This window comes from Odontesthes bonariensis, chromosome 10, assembly GCF_027942865.1.
Source record: "Odontesthes bonariensis isolate fOdoBon6 chromosome 10, fOdoBon6.hap1, whole genome shotgun sequence".
Classification (NCBI taxonomy): domain Eukaryota; kingdom Metazoa; phylum Chordata; class Actinopteri; order Atheriniformes; family Atherinopsidae; genus Odontesthes; species Odontesthes bonariensis.
In genome coordinates this window covers 5,508,168-5,525,853 of record NC_134515.1, presented here as the reverse complement: position 1 = coordinate 5,525,853, position 17,686 = coordinate 5,508,168, and the positions used below count along the sequence as shown (strand labels likewise).

Here is a 17,686-nt window from a genome sequence, read left to right as displayed (position 1 = left end):
AATAGCCTTACACTATTCACACCACAGATCTATAAAGAAGGTTCTTTATAGATCTGTGATTCTTCACACCCAGTGAATTATCACCAAAAACAGCTTGCTCGTGAGCATAAAGGCCATTGCGGACATTCGTTTTTTCTTCATCAGAAAGCGAAGAATTCTGATGGCACTAATATCTTTTTAAATTGAAAGATAGATGTCTTTCTTAACTCTTAGCTGAGGACATCTCTGGCCTAATGGATAGCGACATAATCCTCCATACGGGAGACAGTGGTTCAACTAGCTATCGTTTCATGCTAAATCACCTCTCCCATTTTTTGTTAAGCTTAAAGTTAGGATTATTAGCTATATAACCAAAGCAACCATGAAACAAAAATCATAGCTCTGTAAATGAGAATGCGAGTAGTATCATAAAAGAGGCATTTCCATTGCAGATTTTGCATTAAAATTTAATTCTGTGATCAATATGCCAGTGTAAATGCACAGGGGTGTAAATAGCATACATTGCATTTTTTACCAGAGGGGGTATTACAGTAATGGAACACATCGCCATGTGCACCGGGGTACGAATTGCATTCACTTCTAATTGCACCAAGGTTCAAATAGCATACACTTCTAATTGGACCGGGGTACAAATAGCATACACTTCTAATTGCACTGGGATACAAATAGCATACACTTCTAATTCCACCAGACGGAGTATCAATAGAACACATTGCTGAGTGCACCGGGGTACGAATAGCATTCACTTCTATTTGTACCAGGGTACAATCAGCATACAGTGCTAATTGTACCAGGGGTGCAAATAGCCTTACCCTTATAGTATAGGCCATTAGAATTTCTGTGCGACGAAGTTGATCAATTCTCAGCGTGAGAAATGGCATGTGAGCGTGTGAACTTGTTGAAATGCGTGTGTTTCACGCTCATTGCGTGAGACTTGAGAGCCCTGGTTCTGCCACACTGAAATGCTGATGAAGAGAGGGTTTTTTCCATGGTGGGGCTCAATAAAACCAAGACCAGGAACACGTTGGCTCTGAATGGAACTCTGTCATCCATCATGACTGTGAAAATGGCTGACATTGAGCCCCAGTGCTTTAAATGGGAGCCCCCAATATCAGTCATCAAGCATCAAAATCTGCCACAAACACTTACAACAACACTTTGCAAAACTAAAACAATTTATTTTAAAATATAGCAGAATTTAGTGTAAAAGTGAAGATTTGTGATTTTGGTATAAATAAGTAGCTAGTTTATGGCGATGGGATACTGCAAGGGACCAGCCGTTTAGAATCTGCACCTTTAGAGCCAGACGGATGGTGAGTGTGAGACACGAGTGACTTATGGCGGCCGATGTCTTGGCCAAGAAGGAGTAGGAAGGTGAAGAGGATGGGGCCAAGGACAGACCCTGGAGGGACCCCACATGTGTTGGTATGTTGTTTAAATATGACCGGCGCCAACCGGGCAGGGTTGAGTAAGTCCAATGGTGAGGTGAGGCTGGCTGAGGAGTTGCCATGGTTTCCTGTATCAAATGCAGCAGGTAAATGGAGGGATGAGGAGAGAGGGAGAGCCTGTATCTGCTGCCATTAAAAGGTCATTTGTGACTCACACCAGAGCCGTCGTCTACCAACTAACTGAGGGAGAATATTCCCTTTCTGACACGCTGACCTTTCCATTTAACACATATTGATTATCTTTAATTAGAAATAAACACGGAGCGTGGCATTTACATAAGTCTAGTTGCTGTCCAACAGCTACAGACGCAGCTAATCTCCTGATCCTGATGGGCCGACGTGGGAAAGACTGGACAAAAGGAGGCCATGCTGCACCAGAAGATGAGCAGAGCTGCTGAATTTATCTGTTTTTCTTTATCTGTACCAGGATTCCATGATGCTGAAAACTGGGCCTCATTGTTTGGGTTTGCTCTCCAAATGAGAAATTCCCTACTTAAAAAAAGGTTTTAATATGTTTGATATGTTAAAGGGATAGTTCGCCTCTTTTGACATGAAGTTGTATGACATCCCATATCAGCAACATCATTTATGAACATCTTCTTACCCCCTGCTGCGTCCTGTGAGCAGAGTTCCAGCCTCGTTTTGGTGTTGACGAAGGTAGTCCGGCTAGTTGGCTGGGGTTTAAAAAATAAAGCGTTTTGCTTCTCAAAACAATATGTGTTCAAAAGAGTAATACATTTGCATCACAAAATCGTTCTCCAGAAAAAGTCAGAGCTCACAATCGCTTGGCACTATTTTCTCTCCCTTCGTATCACTGCCTGCTGCCGACGGCCGCGCCTGTTACGGTGTTTGCTGCTCGGTCTGCACAGCAGGCAGTGATACGAAGGGAGAGAAAATAGCGCCAAGAGATTGTGAGGTCGGACTTTTTCCTGGAGAACGATTTGGTGATGCAAATGTATTACTCTGTTGAACACATATTGTTTTGAGAAGCAAAACACTTTATTTTCGGGACCCCAGCAAACTAGCCGGACTACCTTCATCAACACCAAAACGAGGCTGGAACTCTGCTCACAGGACGCAGCAGGGGGTAAGAAGATGTTCATAAATGATATTGCTAGTGTGGGATGTCATACATTGTGGACGTGTAGAAGCTTAATGGGGACCAGATAATAGAAAATGACACTCATATGTGTTATTGATGTGCTTTATGATGTCCCGTCACCTGTTTCCTGCATCTGATTCCAAATGCTTTGATTTTATAACCCGAACAAAGATGTCCATATTGTTCATCTGTGTTTTTTTCTGGGGTTTCTTTTCTAAATGAGCAGCTACTATGGCACATATCTAAATACTGACTGTATTCCTTTAGATGGAATTGTGTTTTTTTTAACCACTTATTTGTTTTTGTGTTGATTTAATTGACTCTCCGCTGTCGTGTGTGAACAGCAGACCTCTGTATAAGTGTGCACTCCTGACCTCTTGTGGTTGAAGGCATCACAAACTGCTTGTGCCTCCACATCATCTCAGCACGGACAGTAAATTTATCTGCTTTAAATATCTATGTTGGACATTACACATGTAAATGAGCCACTTAGTAACAGAAAACATTCTGAAACACAGCAACAGACGTGTGGTTCCTTCACTGAGCCTCTAAGCACCCAGTAAACGATGGAACAGAATATTATGGGATAACTTCTTTAAATATGTGAGTGAAGCTGATGTTTCTGCTCTGGAGTCGGATATGTGGGGGCAAACAAAAACTGTGAGTGTTTCTCTGGGATTGTACCTCAGTTTGAGTTGTATTTGAATATCTTACACAAAGATCTGAATGAAAGCAGCCCAAAAGAATCCCCATTAGACTGTATATCGGTCCAGAATACAGTGCAATAACTCACTAATTTAATTTATTCAGATGAATTCAGCCTTTATTAATGATCATGGAACTGAATTTCAAAACATTTTTGTTGGTTGAGACAGCATTACAAATAAAAACTAAGTTAATTATGTAATTACTTTATTTTTAACCGTTTAAATTGAATACTACTGTATTCTTATTAACTAATTCTCCACACATCGTGCCGTGCAGCCCTTCAATCAAGCCGACTGGTTATTTAAATGTAGGTCAAATAACCAGCAGGTGGCGGTGAGGGACTATAATGAAATATTTGTGTTTCATTTGGACTCTGTGGGGGTGTTTCTTGGGATTTTTATGATTCAATTGGTACAAAATGTACTTTTTTTTCTTCTATTAAATGTTCTTAAAAACGAACGAATATTTTTCTGTAATTATTTGACGATTCATTTCATCATAGAGGAGCTCGTGTGTGCTGATGGAAAGTGGAATGAAAATTATGAAAATGAGTCATCGTGAAGAAATATCACCCGATAAATGATTCATTTATCTGACCAACAGAACTTCTGACAGAGTGACTCATATCTGTGATATGGCGGGGTTGTCATCAACAGCAACAACGGGACAGGTGAATTTGGATTACGGTAACCATAGTGAGCCAAAGGAAATTGGGTGAAGCTGAACCACACCTGACTTCGGCAGTCGGGAAGTTTGCCTCCACAATAAAAGCCCTGAACGCATACGCATCACGTCGTCTTTTATTTTGAAAGAAAAAGCCGGAAGTAGTAACCGTAATTCAGGTGAAATTGATGAACACTCCGTCATCGAAGCCTCTAATGTTCACCAAACGAGGTGAAACTTTAAAGTAGCCCCGGTTAGTTTCCTTCAGGGATTACTGAACCAAACGTTTTGTCCCGGGTCGGTTATGCGAGGAGCTGACGCTTCCGCCGCGGCCCGGTGATACAGCTCTGGTTTCGGGCTGGAAACTTTGGGGCCTGTCCAGTCAACGTTGGGCTTCCGCTGGAAGTTTTAACCAAACTGTGCGATGCATATGCTGGCGTCCAACGGATCCATAATGGACCTGGGCTCGGAGGTGGTGAAGGTTAAAGCGCACTACTGTGGGTGAGTGACTCTCCGTGCGATGTAGTCCCAAACGGGCGGCAGTTATCCGGCTGGTGTCGGGGTGGGAAACACACCTGTGGAATGGAGGCTTCCAGATGGTGTTCTGGCTCAATATGTAGCCCTGGCATCTTGGGTCTGGGGTGGCTCTTCAGCACACCTGGCCGGCGCCAAACTCTCAGATATACAAAGAAATTACATTTAAATTAGTTCTATTTTTTAAAAATAATGTTTTAATAATGTTTCTTTTCTTTTTTAGAGAACATGGACTGACTGTTTTGCCAACTTTTTATCGTGTTATATAAAATGTTAATCAGTTGCTATTTTCTGGAGCTTGTGTTGTTTTCAAGTGTGTCTCACGGTAAAAAAAAAAAAATGTTTTAATAATGTTTCTTTTGTTTTTTAGAGAACATGAACTGAATGTTTTGCCAACTTTTTATCGTGTTAGACAGGGGCGATTTTAGGATCTGGTCTTTAGGGGTGCCCAGCCCCCAGAGGCACATTATTTCTCACTAATTGAGGCGAACTAGTACATTTATAAATTTTTGGAGCTGTATTAGTTTTGCTTTGAGTAGTGTTTTCCCCTACAACATTCAATTTTGATCAAAAAGACTGTGGCTTGACAGGGATAACAGAGAGCCTGAGACAAATATTGAAGATCACTCAACATTTATTTTGGGAGTAAAGAGTTAAATGCTAGAAAATAAATAAAATGGTCACTAAAATAATGCATCCTTGAGCAAAAAACAAAAACACTTTGTAACCACCCAAGGCTAATAATATCAAAGTATTGCGCAGGGGCAGAGCAAGTTTTTTGCATAATATAAAATTTTAAAAATGTTCTAAGCCAGGGGGTGCCGAGCTATCTCACAGTAGTGCCTTGGCACCACTAAAAATACCCTAGCCTCGCCCCTGGTGTTAGATAAAATGTTAATCAGTTGCTATTTGCAGGAGCTTGTGTTTTCTTGAAGTGTGTCTCACGGTCCTTTTTGTTAAAAATTTGCTCAACTGGCAGACCTTGGAGGTGTAATGTAGTTGAGTATGATGCCACAATAATGTGAGAAATGCCGACATGTTCTCATTTAAAACGTGAGTGTGAGCCGGACTGTGGAGGACAGTTCCTGGCAGATGCACAGCCTGAGACCTTCTGGTGAGAAAGCCCCTGTTCTGGAGTGGCTGTGCTCTCCCACGTTAAATGGTTGGTTTTAGCAGCTTTCTTAGCAGTGATTATGGAAGTTTTTCTGTGCCATCAGGGTTTGAATATGAAATCTAATGTAGAATTTTTACAGCATCAAAATCAGACTTTGAATTTGAAAAACCAAGTGTAAAAAAAAAAAAAAAAAACAATAATAAAATTCTAAAAACAAAAATCAGTGTAAAAAAATTCAACATCTAAAAAAATCCAAATTAAAAAAAATTCAACTTCAAAAAAGTCAGTGGAAAAAAAGTCAAATTAAAAAAAATCAACTTCATTCAAATTCAACAAAAAGTCAGTGGGGAAAAAAAAAATCAACTTAAAAAAATGAACAGCTCAGCTCAATAGATATTAGTAATATCTATTACTCAATTTTACTAACACAAATTGTAAATAAAGTAAACTCACTCACCGAAGCACCATCACCCGCGTTGGTGGACATGGCTGATCTGTCCAATGGAGCGTAACTTGATTGGCTGCCGTTGGATGAATTGAGACAGGGATCGATTGCTTCTCCCTGTTTACCCGGATGTTGAGTCTGGTTCTTTTTCCACGGAATTTTTTTCCACTGAATTTGTTTTTAGATGTTGAATTTTTTTACACTGTTTTTTATTTTTATTTATTTTTATTTTTTTTTTTATTATTATTTTATTTTTACACTGTTGGTTTTTCAAATTCAAAGTCTGATTTTGATGCTGTAAAAATTCAATATTAGAAATTCATATTTAAACTCTGATGGCACAGAAAAACTTCCATACAGTGACCCCTTTAAAAAAAAAAAAGAGTGCTGGAGACTCGGGTGACTGTGGAGGAAGGTTCAGTCGGCCCCCCTGGATCTCCGTCAGTAGATCTTGAAGAACTTGGCTGGAATTCTTCGACACACACGGATGCAAAGAGGAATTCGGAGTATGTCTCTGAAGAATGATGCTTCCCAGTGCTTCTTCTTGGTCAGGGTGCAGGTGTCCGGTGTCAGATTCATGTGTTAGCCGAACATGTTGGTGTTATTTTTGGATCTGTTTGAACAATGAAGTTTACTGATATTTAAAGTTTATTGAAAGGAGCCAGTTGAGGTGGTAGGAGTCTCTGGTCGGGATGCCTTCAGGTGGCTTCACAGAGGAGGCGTTTCAGGCCCGCTGTCCGCTCCGATGATCGCTCGGCTGGCTCGGGGATGCCTCTGTGTCCACCTGGAAGAGCTTCAGATTGCGGCTGGGGAGAGGAATGTTTTGGGGGATCTGTGCTCGGCTAGCTGCTCCTGGATCCGGGATAATCTAAAGAAAGTGCACGGATGGCGGCATATCTCGTTGTTTGGACAGGATCTTTGTGTTCCCTGACTCCCAGTGTCTCGCTCTCAGTTCCAGTCATTGAACTTCATGTTTAACTGTCAGCGGATCAGCTGTTCTTGGGTTAACTGGCCTGCTCTGTTTGGGCCCTTGTATCAGTGAACTCCTATATGGTAAATTCACTTTTTTTGTGGGTCTGATTCTTTTGATGCTCCTTCGCTTCTTAACCGCTGAAAATGTCATCTCTAACAACCAGGGCTGGGCAACGATTAAAAGTTTTAATCTAATTAATCACACGATTTCCCTGATTAATCGCATTTAGACGCAGAATCCAAAAATGAATCCAAAAGTAGTGTATAGCTTTTAGCATTTAGCTTTATTTTAAATGTGCTGCCATATGAATGAAAGTGCCATAACATTTGTTGTGCAAACACACTTTTAACATCAGCATCTTTCTGTAGTTTTTATGTAGAAGCCTCGCTCCACTGTCTGTTTCCTTGAATGACTTGCTGCTATCAGTTGTGTGTTTTGCCTTTAAGTGATATTTTAGACTGGAACTACTACGCTGAGAAGACAATTCAACTTGGCAGTGTTTACAGATGACTTTGGTTCTGTCGACTCCGCCGTCTGGAAGAACTTTAACATGAAAATGGCCGAGTAAAAGTTCCGTACCCTTCTCCATGTTTGGTGGATCCGCCGATTACTTTCTTTTCCGGTTCCACAGCAGACAGCAGCAGACTTTTACAAAATAAAAGCCTGTGAGCAACAGACTTTTACAAAATAAAAGCCTGTGAGCAACAGACTTTTACAAAATAAAAGCCTGTGAGCAACAGACTTTTACAAAATAAAATAAATAATAAAATAAGGGTGGTTGTAGTGGGTTGAGCAGGCGCCCCATGTACAGAGGCTATAGTCCTCGCTGCAGCTGGCCCCGGTTTGAGTTCCGTATCGGATGGCCCTGTGCTGCATGTCGTTCCCCCTCTCTCTGCCCCCTGCTTCCTGTCTCTCTGAACTTTCCTATCCATTAAAGACACAAAAGCCCCCCAAATTTGACTTTATTTAAAAAAAAATTAAATTATTATTATTATTTTTTAAATAAATAAATAAAACCTGCGTTAATGCACGATAAAATATTTATCGGCGTTAAATAATTGGCGAGTTAACGCGATAATAACGAGTTAACTCGCCCAGCCCTACTAACAACCTTGACTTGGACAAACATGAGAGGAAAGTGTCATTTGTGCGCCGCCTTTTTCCTTCATATGTGACTTCTGTGATTCTTTGTTATTCTGTCAGTTAGCAGAACTTTTCAAACTTGCAACAAGATTAAACACTGTAGCAGACATGAAAACTTTTGTTTTTGCTATCAGAGTTCTTAATGCCAGTCCTTGTGTTACAGTGAATCTCTGTTGCCCTGTTCTTTTATCACTGAGGTGTTTGTATCTACAGTTTAAGTCATATTACCAGATTAATCCGATATATAAATGTTACCAACTCCTCTCAGGACTGGTTGGATGACATTCGTATGCATGCATGACTTCTGATTGGGGAAAGATCTTGTGGATTCATGCTAGGTTGACTATTCCAGCCTCCACTTTCCACTGAAGCTGACATGCTCTGTAATCATTTAGTGTTAAAGGATCAGAAAAGGTCAAACAGAGAGAAATATTACAGCCAAGCTATGCTGTGGTTTATTAATCCTTAGCAACTTAAAGGACCACATGGGTAAAAAACCACATCTGTTTGAGGGTTTAAAGGCTGTAGATGCTTCTAAATGAATGATTTATTTGAGGAATAATCGACGGGACGCATCACGCAGCCTTGGATGTGAACCTGGGGAGGTGTTCGTCAATGCTTGGATCTCTTTATGTTGACTTTTCTGTGAAAGTCTTAAGATTTCTGCTTCTCAAGCGGCAGCGTACGTGTTCAGATCAGCCTCTCGACCTGCGCTCCTAAAGTGGAGTGTGTGTGTGCACAGGGGCTGGAGGTGATGTCGCCTGCTCAGACTTAAGTTAATCCTGTAAAGTTTTACACATGACCCTCCTCGGTCATTTATGTGGAACATGCATTCATGTTGCTTTTTGCGACTCATGTACATGTTCAGACTGATCGTGTCAACCGAAGCTGGCTTTGAAAAAAACAAATGGGGGCAGATGTTGTGACATTTTCCTATTGTTCCAGAGTCCAATCTTTATCGCCTCCTAGCAAAGTGGAGGCTTTTGTTCTGTTGATAAGTCTCACTAATAAGTGTTTTTCTTAAAGGGATAGTTCACCTCTTTTGACATGAAGCTGTATGACATCCCATATCAGCAACATCATTTATGAACATCTTCTTCCCCCCTGCTGCGTCCTTTGAGCCGAGTTCCAGCCTCGTTTTGGTGTTGATGAAGGTAGTCCGGCTAGTTGGCTGGGGTTTAAAAAATAAAGCGTTTTGCTTCTCAAAACAATATGCGTTCAAAAGAGTAATACATTTGCATCACAAAATCGTTCTCCAGGAAAAAGTCAGACCTCACAATCGCTTGGCGCTATTTTCTCTCTTCTGTCATACAGCTTCATGACAAAAGAGGCGAACTTTCCCTTTATGGCTCCGCAGCTGTTTCTTCCCAGTTCCCTGAGTTTTCTTTGCATTGTGCTTGTGGAAATGCTCTCATTTTAACTTATAAAATCATTGCTGTGAGCTTTACTAATGATTTTCTCTTCATTTCTTCCTCAAAGACGAGGTTTCATCCCTATCCTTCCAGGTTTGATAATGCATCGAGTAGCTCTTGAACTAATGTTCGACTGATGTTTCACCCTCCTGAAACAGAGTGACGTCGTTTCCATGACCACAGGATGAAAATCCTGTGTTGAGCAACTTCTTGCGAGATGAAACAACTTAATCACTGCAGTACTTTTCCAATGGGTTAGATTCAGGTGGTAATTACTCTGTGAGTAATAGGGCTGCAGCGATACACTAATCTCCCGATACGATATTCAGTCAATGATACGATACGATTCGATACACTTACATCGTCGAAAATTACAAATATCTTGGGACTATTCTGGATAATAAGTTAAATTTCAACTGCCATTCAGAGAACCTGCAAAAAAAGGGCCAGCAACGACTGTATTGTCTGAGAAAACTCTCCAAGTTTCAGATGGATAAGTCCCTGATGATCTTATTCTACAGATCATATACTGAATCTGTGCTGACCTTCTCTCTGCTGGTTTGACAAACTTAACACAAGGTCCAAAAAATGCACTGAGCAGAGTGATAAAGTTGAGCAACAAGATTCTGGGAGTTGAACGGTGCACACTTACGGATCTGTTCAACAGACAGATAATCAGGAGGACTGATGCCATTCTGTCTGACAGCTCCCATCCTTTACATTCTGAGTCCCAGTTTCTGCCTTCTGGCCCCCGGCTCAGACTTCCTCGTATGAAGAGCAACAGGTACAAGCACTCCTTCGTCTCTACAGCTATTTCCCTTTTGAACTCAGGACAGGGTAGGAAGACCTGATTGGTTGATTTTGTTTCTGTTTCTTGTCTCCATGTGGTTTTATTGATGTTGGCAAAAATTGATGATACACACTGTTCGCTACTTTGTAGGGGCTGCTACTGACGTTGTTTCAGCACACTGTATTATCCCTCCCTCTCAGACTTTTAATTATGTATATTATGTTTTATGTCCTTTTTACTTGCTGCAACACTAATTTCCCTACGGGGACACAAGTAAAACTGAATCTGAAACTGAATCATTTTCTGGGGGACAGTGTGATTTGACATGAATCGTTTCTGATTGACTGTTGGTGCGTCCTTTGAACCGGAAAGACGACACCGCCAGACAAACAGAAACAAGCAAACATGCACTTTATATAACATTTTTATTAACTTTTTTATGATCTGTGTTTTCACTAATTGTAACGTCTGACTTTTCATTAGTTTGCTTTAACAAAAAATTTAAAAAATCGATACTCGTGGCTGAAAAATCGATACTTCATCGGGAAACTAAATAAATCAAATTTATTTGTAGCACATTTCATGTACAAAACAATTCAAAGTGCTTCACATAAAATAAAAGCATTACAGCAGGGAGTGGAAGAAGCATTAAAAATACGTAAAAGAATATAAAGAGAAACAAATAAAATCATTTAAATGAATTTAAAAACAAGAAACAGTCCAGATAAGTTCAAAGATAGCGTGCAGATTTCATGCATAGACACATGAGAACAGAAATGTCTTTAACCTGGATTTAAAAATGTCTCCATTTGGTGAAAGTTTAATCTCCACTGGCAGTTTGTTCCACTTGTTTGCAGCATAACAGCTAAATGCTGCTTCTCCATGTTTAGTCTGGACTCTGGACTGGACCAGCTGACCTGAGTCCTTGGATCTCAGAGCTCTGCTGGCTTTATATTCTCTGAACAGATCACAGATTGTAAACCATCAGCAGGCTTTTAAAATCTATTCTGTGACTGACTGGAAGCCAGAGTAAAGATTTTAAAGCTGCTGTGATGTGTTCAGATCTCTTAGTCCGGGTTAAAACTCCAGCAGCAGCGTTCTGGATGAGCTGCAGATGTTTAATGCTCTTTTTGGGAAGTCCAGTTAAAAGAGCGTTACAGTGATGGAGTCTGCTGGAGATGAATGCATGGATGAGTTTCTCCTGGTCTGTTTGGGAGAGGAAACCTTTAATTCTGTTAATGTTTCTGAGGTGGTAAAAAGCTGCCTTGGTGACAGCTTTGATGTGGCTGCTGAAAGTCAGATCTGAGTCTATCAACACTCCGAGGTTACCAACTTGGTCAGTGATTGTAAGGGACCGATACGATCGATATATATCGCAGTATCGATTAAAATTGCTCATCCCAAGTGAGTAGAGGCTTAAACAATATATGAAAATCATGGATGATGAAATCCTTCATGATACTGAATCATACAGCAAACAATTCTCACCACTGAAGTTAAACTGGTCCTGAACACCGTCTTGTCTTTGTTCTGGACACTTTACCAGAAATGCTTTTTGATGACAGAATGAAATACAGTATCGCTTGTAGTGGATGTGATGGGACATTCTGTTTCTTGTTTGTTTCAGTAATCCAAGCAAGTATTTGTCAGGTTCCGTGTCTACGTAGTTGCACTTCCAGAACAAAGATTTCACAGCATGGGTTTCCCCTGGAACATTTTTTGGCAGAGCAACTTTTTCTTATTTATTAGCCGTAGCATGTTGGCAGGATTAACCTTGAGAGCCGAGCAGGAGCTGTGCTTGGCCGTGCTGTGTTTCACCAAAAATCCTTTACTACAGCTTCATTAATTAATTCAATTTAAATTTATTTATTTTAACACATTGACTCCCAAGTCACGTAAAACTACGTTTTTACTGCCCATGCGTTGGCTCCCACATGGTAAAAATACGTTTTTACGGGTTTTTTTATGGATTCTGAATCTATACATTCTAATGCACATTCTGTGTGATTTTTGTAATTATGTGATGAACAGAACTGACATAGATGGCAGTCAAAAACTGGTGTCATCCTCTGGACATTTTGATCATTACGCCAATGGCTTTGCGTCAACTCAAGAACAATTTTGATAACGCTGCATTGATTGTTGTGCATTTCCGCATTTTGTCCAATCGCACGTGTCGGTTTCCAGAGGGTGGCGGTAAAGTAACATAAACAAACAACAAGAAGGAGAAGAAGACAGGCGACAAGTCTAAGGACGCGGTCTTATGAACAGGTTAGCTTTGCAACATGCGACACAACGCAAATCCTCTGACCCGGATATGTAAGTATCTAAAGTGCGACAGGCTGAAAGAGCGCACGTTTCACAAAAGCCCCGATATCTCAGTTTGTTGTTGATTTTGGTGGATACCCGCCTTGGTTTAGCTAAGGATATCTCGCTAATGGTGGCACCTAGAAACACGCAGTTTTGACCCACAAAGAGTTTAAAGTCTCAGCTTTCAAACGAGCCATAACATGTTTCAGTGGCCCTATCACATAATATGCTGTGACTGTACAAAAACGTCAAAAAAATGATTTAGAATGCTGGGATTCTACGACATAATTCTGTAAAAACCGCTGGTATTCAATGTGTTAATAAATGTATTTAATTAATAAGGCTGGGCAACGATTAAAAGTTTTAATCTACTCAATCACATGATTTCCCTGATTAATCGGATTTGTACGCAAAATCCAAAAATTAATCCAAAAGTAGCGTATAGCTTTTAGCATTTAGTTTTATTTTAAATGTTCTGCCATATGAATGAAAGTGCCATAACATTTGTTGTGCAAACACACTTTTAACATCAGCATCTTTCTGTAGTTTTTATGTAGAAGCCTCGCTCCACTGTCTGTTTCCTTGAATGACTTGCTGCTATCAGTTGTGTGTTTTGCCTTTAAGTGATATTTTAGACTGGAACTACTACGCTGAGAAGACAATTCAACTTGGCAGAGTTTACAGATGACTTTGGTTCTGTCGACTCCGCCGTCTGGAAGAACTTTAAAATGAAAATGGCCGAGTAAAAGTTCCGTACCCTTCTCCATGTTTGGTGGATCCGCCGATTACTTTCTTTTCTGGTTCCACAGCAGCAGACTTTTACAGAATAAAATGCCTGTGAGCAGCAGACTTTTACAAAATAAAAGCCTGTGAGCAACAGACTTTTACAATAATAAAATAAATAATAAAACCTGCGTTAATGCGCAATAAAATATTTATCGCCGTTAAATAATTAACGAGTTGATGCGATAATAACGAGCTAACTTGCCCAGCCCTAGTTTTTAATCACGTAATGCACACAGGTCCAAAGAGTATCCCAACACACAGGCACTGGAAAAAAATCCACTTCTGAGTATCACAAAACTTGTTTTTCACAGACTTCCACATTTTCCAGGAATGTTACATAAGTCTCTGCAACATGTTTTGGTCGAAAGAAAGATCCTTTTTCCATCCATTAGTTTACCCCAGTGGATCATTTTTAGGCAAGGAAAGGAAAGTGTGTTCAACAATGAAGTGATTCAAAGTGCTTTACATAGAACATAAAGCATTAAAAACAGCTAAGTTGAAATGATTCATCAACAGTTCATTAAACACAGTTAAAAACACATCAGCAGGAGTTGGTGCAGTCCTGCAGTTATCTGGCAGTTTGCTCCACATATATGGAGCATAAAAGCTGAAGGGCTTGTAGGGCACGGAGTGACCCACTCCACCTCTTTCTCCCTCAGGGTCTGCCTCTTTTTACTTCTGTAGAACTCAGTAACCCGTTATTATGGTATATATTCTGAGAGCTCAGACCAGAACTGCCAGAAAAATCCTTTAATGTCACTTTACATCTCTGATAAAACACACGGACAGCTGGTGGGCTGTTGAGCCGTGTTTTAGGCGCCGTCTCATGTCCGGTCGTGTGTTGAACTGGTTCAAGTTGTTAAAACGTGCACTGCAGAAGGTGACGGGCGCGAGCAGCTTAATAACACCACCGAGGACTTAATAATAATTCCTCTGCTCCGTAAACTTCATAAGACTTCACCAGTGGTGCATTCAATAATCAATGGGAAATCTGAATGTCTAACTTCTGTTCAAACATGAAGGAAAGTCAATTGAAAGTCGGATCTCCTTGTCAGGATTTAAAGTAGTAAGCAAACTGCTGGTTGAGCATTATTAGCTCGTTTTTTTTTTTCTTCAGTTAGGTTAATTAGTTCGAGCAAAAGAGTTTCAACTTCCCACTTCTGTGGAACAGTGAATGCAGCATCATGTGAAGTTGAAGCTAAGCAGAGAAGCAGGCGAGGAGGCTGGATAACTTTGTAAAGTGACCTAAGTTTTCTTTGCATGACTGAGCAGCTCCCTGAGCGTCACATTTTCAGATGTGTGGGGCCCAAAACAATTTATTTTTTTTTTTTTATGGTTGGAATGTTTTTTTTTTTTTTTTTTTTTTTTTTTTTTAAGGCTGTTACTGATTATTTTGACATCAGTCTTAACCGATCCCCGATTTTTATCGGGGATACATTTTTATTATTTTTTTTTCTACCTCCATTTACAGGATGAAAATGACACAATGATAACAAATGTTGCACAAGTCTCAATTTAAACAAAAAGGAAACCTTTATTAACAAAACATATTAACAGCAAACAATGCAGAACATTTAAATATATAACAATAAAAATAAACATTCTTAACACTTAGCAGCTTGAGGCCATTGTGGTGCTTCTTTGACTTCTTCTCAGCCATTTCTTTAAAAAGAAACAAAAAACACAAATTCAGTATATTTTTATCTTCTGTTTGATTTGTAAATTAAACAGTTTGTTCAAATAAAATGACCATGATTTATTATTCCATCTATTATGCAAAGACAACACACTGGTAGGCCTAAAGGAAACTGTCAAAGACAGAGAGACAAACGACACCTGTATCGGCCGATACAAGTTAAAAAAAAAAACAAAAAAAACCCGCAAAAATCTGCCTGAAATATCGGTCGACCTCTAGTTGGTAGTACTTCACACACACACAAAAAGGTTTTTAATGATATGTCCCCTTTAAAGCCCGTAAAAACCATTGTGTTACTTTAATTTCAGTGAGGCGACAGGAAGTAAACGGGTGGAGCCTCAGTTGTACCAACCTCAGGGACTAAACGTGACAACTTTCCTCATCGTGTTTATCACTGAGCAGCCTTCATTGGTATCCAGGACTCAGTTTGTTGAAATACACCGATGGAGCAGAAACTGCCGTGGAGTTAACTGAAAGAATGACCATCTTCCTCACACTTTACCAGTTTTAACAAGCTATTAGGCCTTAAAGATGTAAAGGAGCAATGGATAAGAGAGCTTGAAAACATGTTTAATGGTGAATTAATAGATAGAAATGATCCTTTATAACAACAGATCTGATCTGATTGGAACATGGGTGCTGCAGCAGTGTGAGGCACACCTCTCCAGTTCATGCCCATAAACATGTGAGTGAGTGAGTGAGTGTTTGTCTTTGTGACTTCGCTTCTCATTCACTCTGGTGGGTGTCGTCTGTGTTGCACCATACCTGCTGAGAGACAAGCTGTCTCTGCTGCACCTTGTCAGAGTCCAACCAACACTCGCCATAAAAACACACACACCCAGAAAGCTGCCAGACTCAGTCCCATGCAGCTCCCGCTCGGACACCGCTGTGACGCGGTCTCTGTACGAGTCCTGAGCAGCCGCACTGTTGCATGTGAACACGCTGCCCAACCATCCGTGTTCAGTCAGCACTGAGGGTTGCTGTTGAAACTGAACATGCACGCCCTTATTTGAAATGGTCATAAACCGATGAGGGTATGTGAAGGCCAGCGCTGATAAGAAACCCTGTGCGTTACGTCTGAGGAGACGGTGAATTAATCCTTTATGACCTTTGATTTCAATCACACCCTCCCCTGATTGTCTATTTTATAGCCTCGTGTGTTCAAATGAGGCCAGAGTTGCTTTTCTTGATATCCTACAGACCAAAACCTGCTGACTTGTTTGAGTAGATATGTCTTACCAGTATTTTTCTGCAGGTTGCCCCTGCTGTGCTGACCGCAGAGCAGTCGGTGCCCATCTCTGTTGTTTACCCCACTTTGACAGCTGTGTGGAGCTGGTTCTTTGCATGTGGACAGGAACTGCCTTTGATTTCCTGTTGCTCAGAACCCATCTCACCAACTTAATTATCCGACAGTCGGAGATGGACTGTGTTTATCTTTAGCCCTCGGTTCAAAGCTGCAAAGAGGTTTGCGTGGAAATCCAGTGCTTTTAACAGGGAGTAACTGTTTAAAACTGTCCTGTTGAATTGTGGAGTTAAACTGTTTATCATCGATTTTGTGTTGAGGATTTTTCAGAAATGTTTTTACCTGCTCAGTGAATTCACATAAAAGCTGCTGGTTTGCTTGAAACAAACTGGGTGCAGATTTATTCGACCTGATCTGGGAGCTGTCAGTCGGCACCTCTGCCCCGGCGTCTCAGAGCAGAGCGCACGGCTTATTTTTTACAGCTTTAATTGGACTTAAACTCTTCTCCTAACTCTCCCCTCTTGCTTTCGGACTCAGCTGCTCCCCTTAAAGAGTCGTTTGGTGCAACAGTACTGAGGGCAGGAAGGCCCCATCTCTGAGCTACGGTTTCAATGTTTCGTGTAATTTGGTCTTAAAGGGATAGTTCGCCTCTTTTGACATGAAGCTGTGTAACATCCCATATCAGCAACATCATTTCTGAACATCTTCTTACCCCCTGCTGCGTCCTGTGAGCAGAGTTCCAGCCTCGTTTTGGTGTTGATGAAGGTAGTCCGGCTAGTTGGCTGGGGTTTAAAAAATAAAGCGTTTTTTATGGGCGGTTGGTGGCGTTGTGGGTTGAGCGGCCGTCCTCGCTGCAGCTGGCCCCGGTTCGATTCCCGCACCGGATGGCCCTTTGCTGCATGTCTTCCCCCTCTCTCTGCCCCCTGCTTCCTCTCCAACTGTCCTATCCATTGAAGGCATAAAAAGCCCAAAAAATATTTAAATAAAAATAAAGCGTTTTGCTTCTCAAAACAATACGCGTTCAACAGAGTAATACATTTGCATCACAAAATCGTTCTCCAGGAAAAAGTCAGACCTCCCAATCGTTTGGCCCTATTTTCTCTCCCTTCGTATCACTGCGTGCTGCCGTCTGCCGACAGCCACGCCTGTTACGGTGTTTACTGCTCGGTCTGCACAGCAGGCAGTGATACGAAGGGAGAGAAAATAGGGCCAAGCGATTGTGAGGTCTGACTTTTTCCTGGAGAACGATTTTGTGATGCAAATGTATTACTCTTTTGAACGCATATTGTTTTGAGAAGCAAGACGCTTTATTTTTTAAA

At 40.8% G+C, this 17,686-nt stretch overlaps 1 protein-coding gene across 2 annotated transcripts in view; it reads left to right on the top strand.

Annotated features, from left to right (window-relative positions):
• Window positions 1-4,147: 4,147 nt before the first annotated feature.
• The window catches only part of prkcz (protein kinase C, zeta), a 181,553-nt gene continuing 168,014 nt past the window's right edge, over window positions 4,148-17,686 (top strand). The window contains exon 1 of one of the 2 annotated variants that reach the window (XM_075476008.1): window positions 4,148-4,422. In XM_075476008.1, the coding sequence (XP_075332123.1) occupies window positions 4,346-4,422 (77 nt within the window). In that variant the 5' untranslated portion in view covers window positions 4,148-4,345. The remainder of the gene's footprint in view (window positions 4,423-17,686) is intronic. The other variant, XM_075476007.1, reaches the window with a different exon arrangement.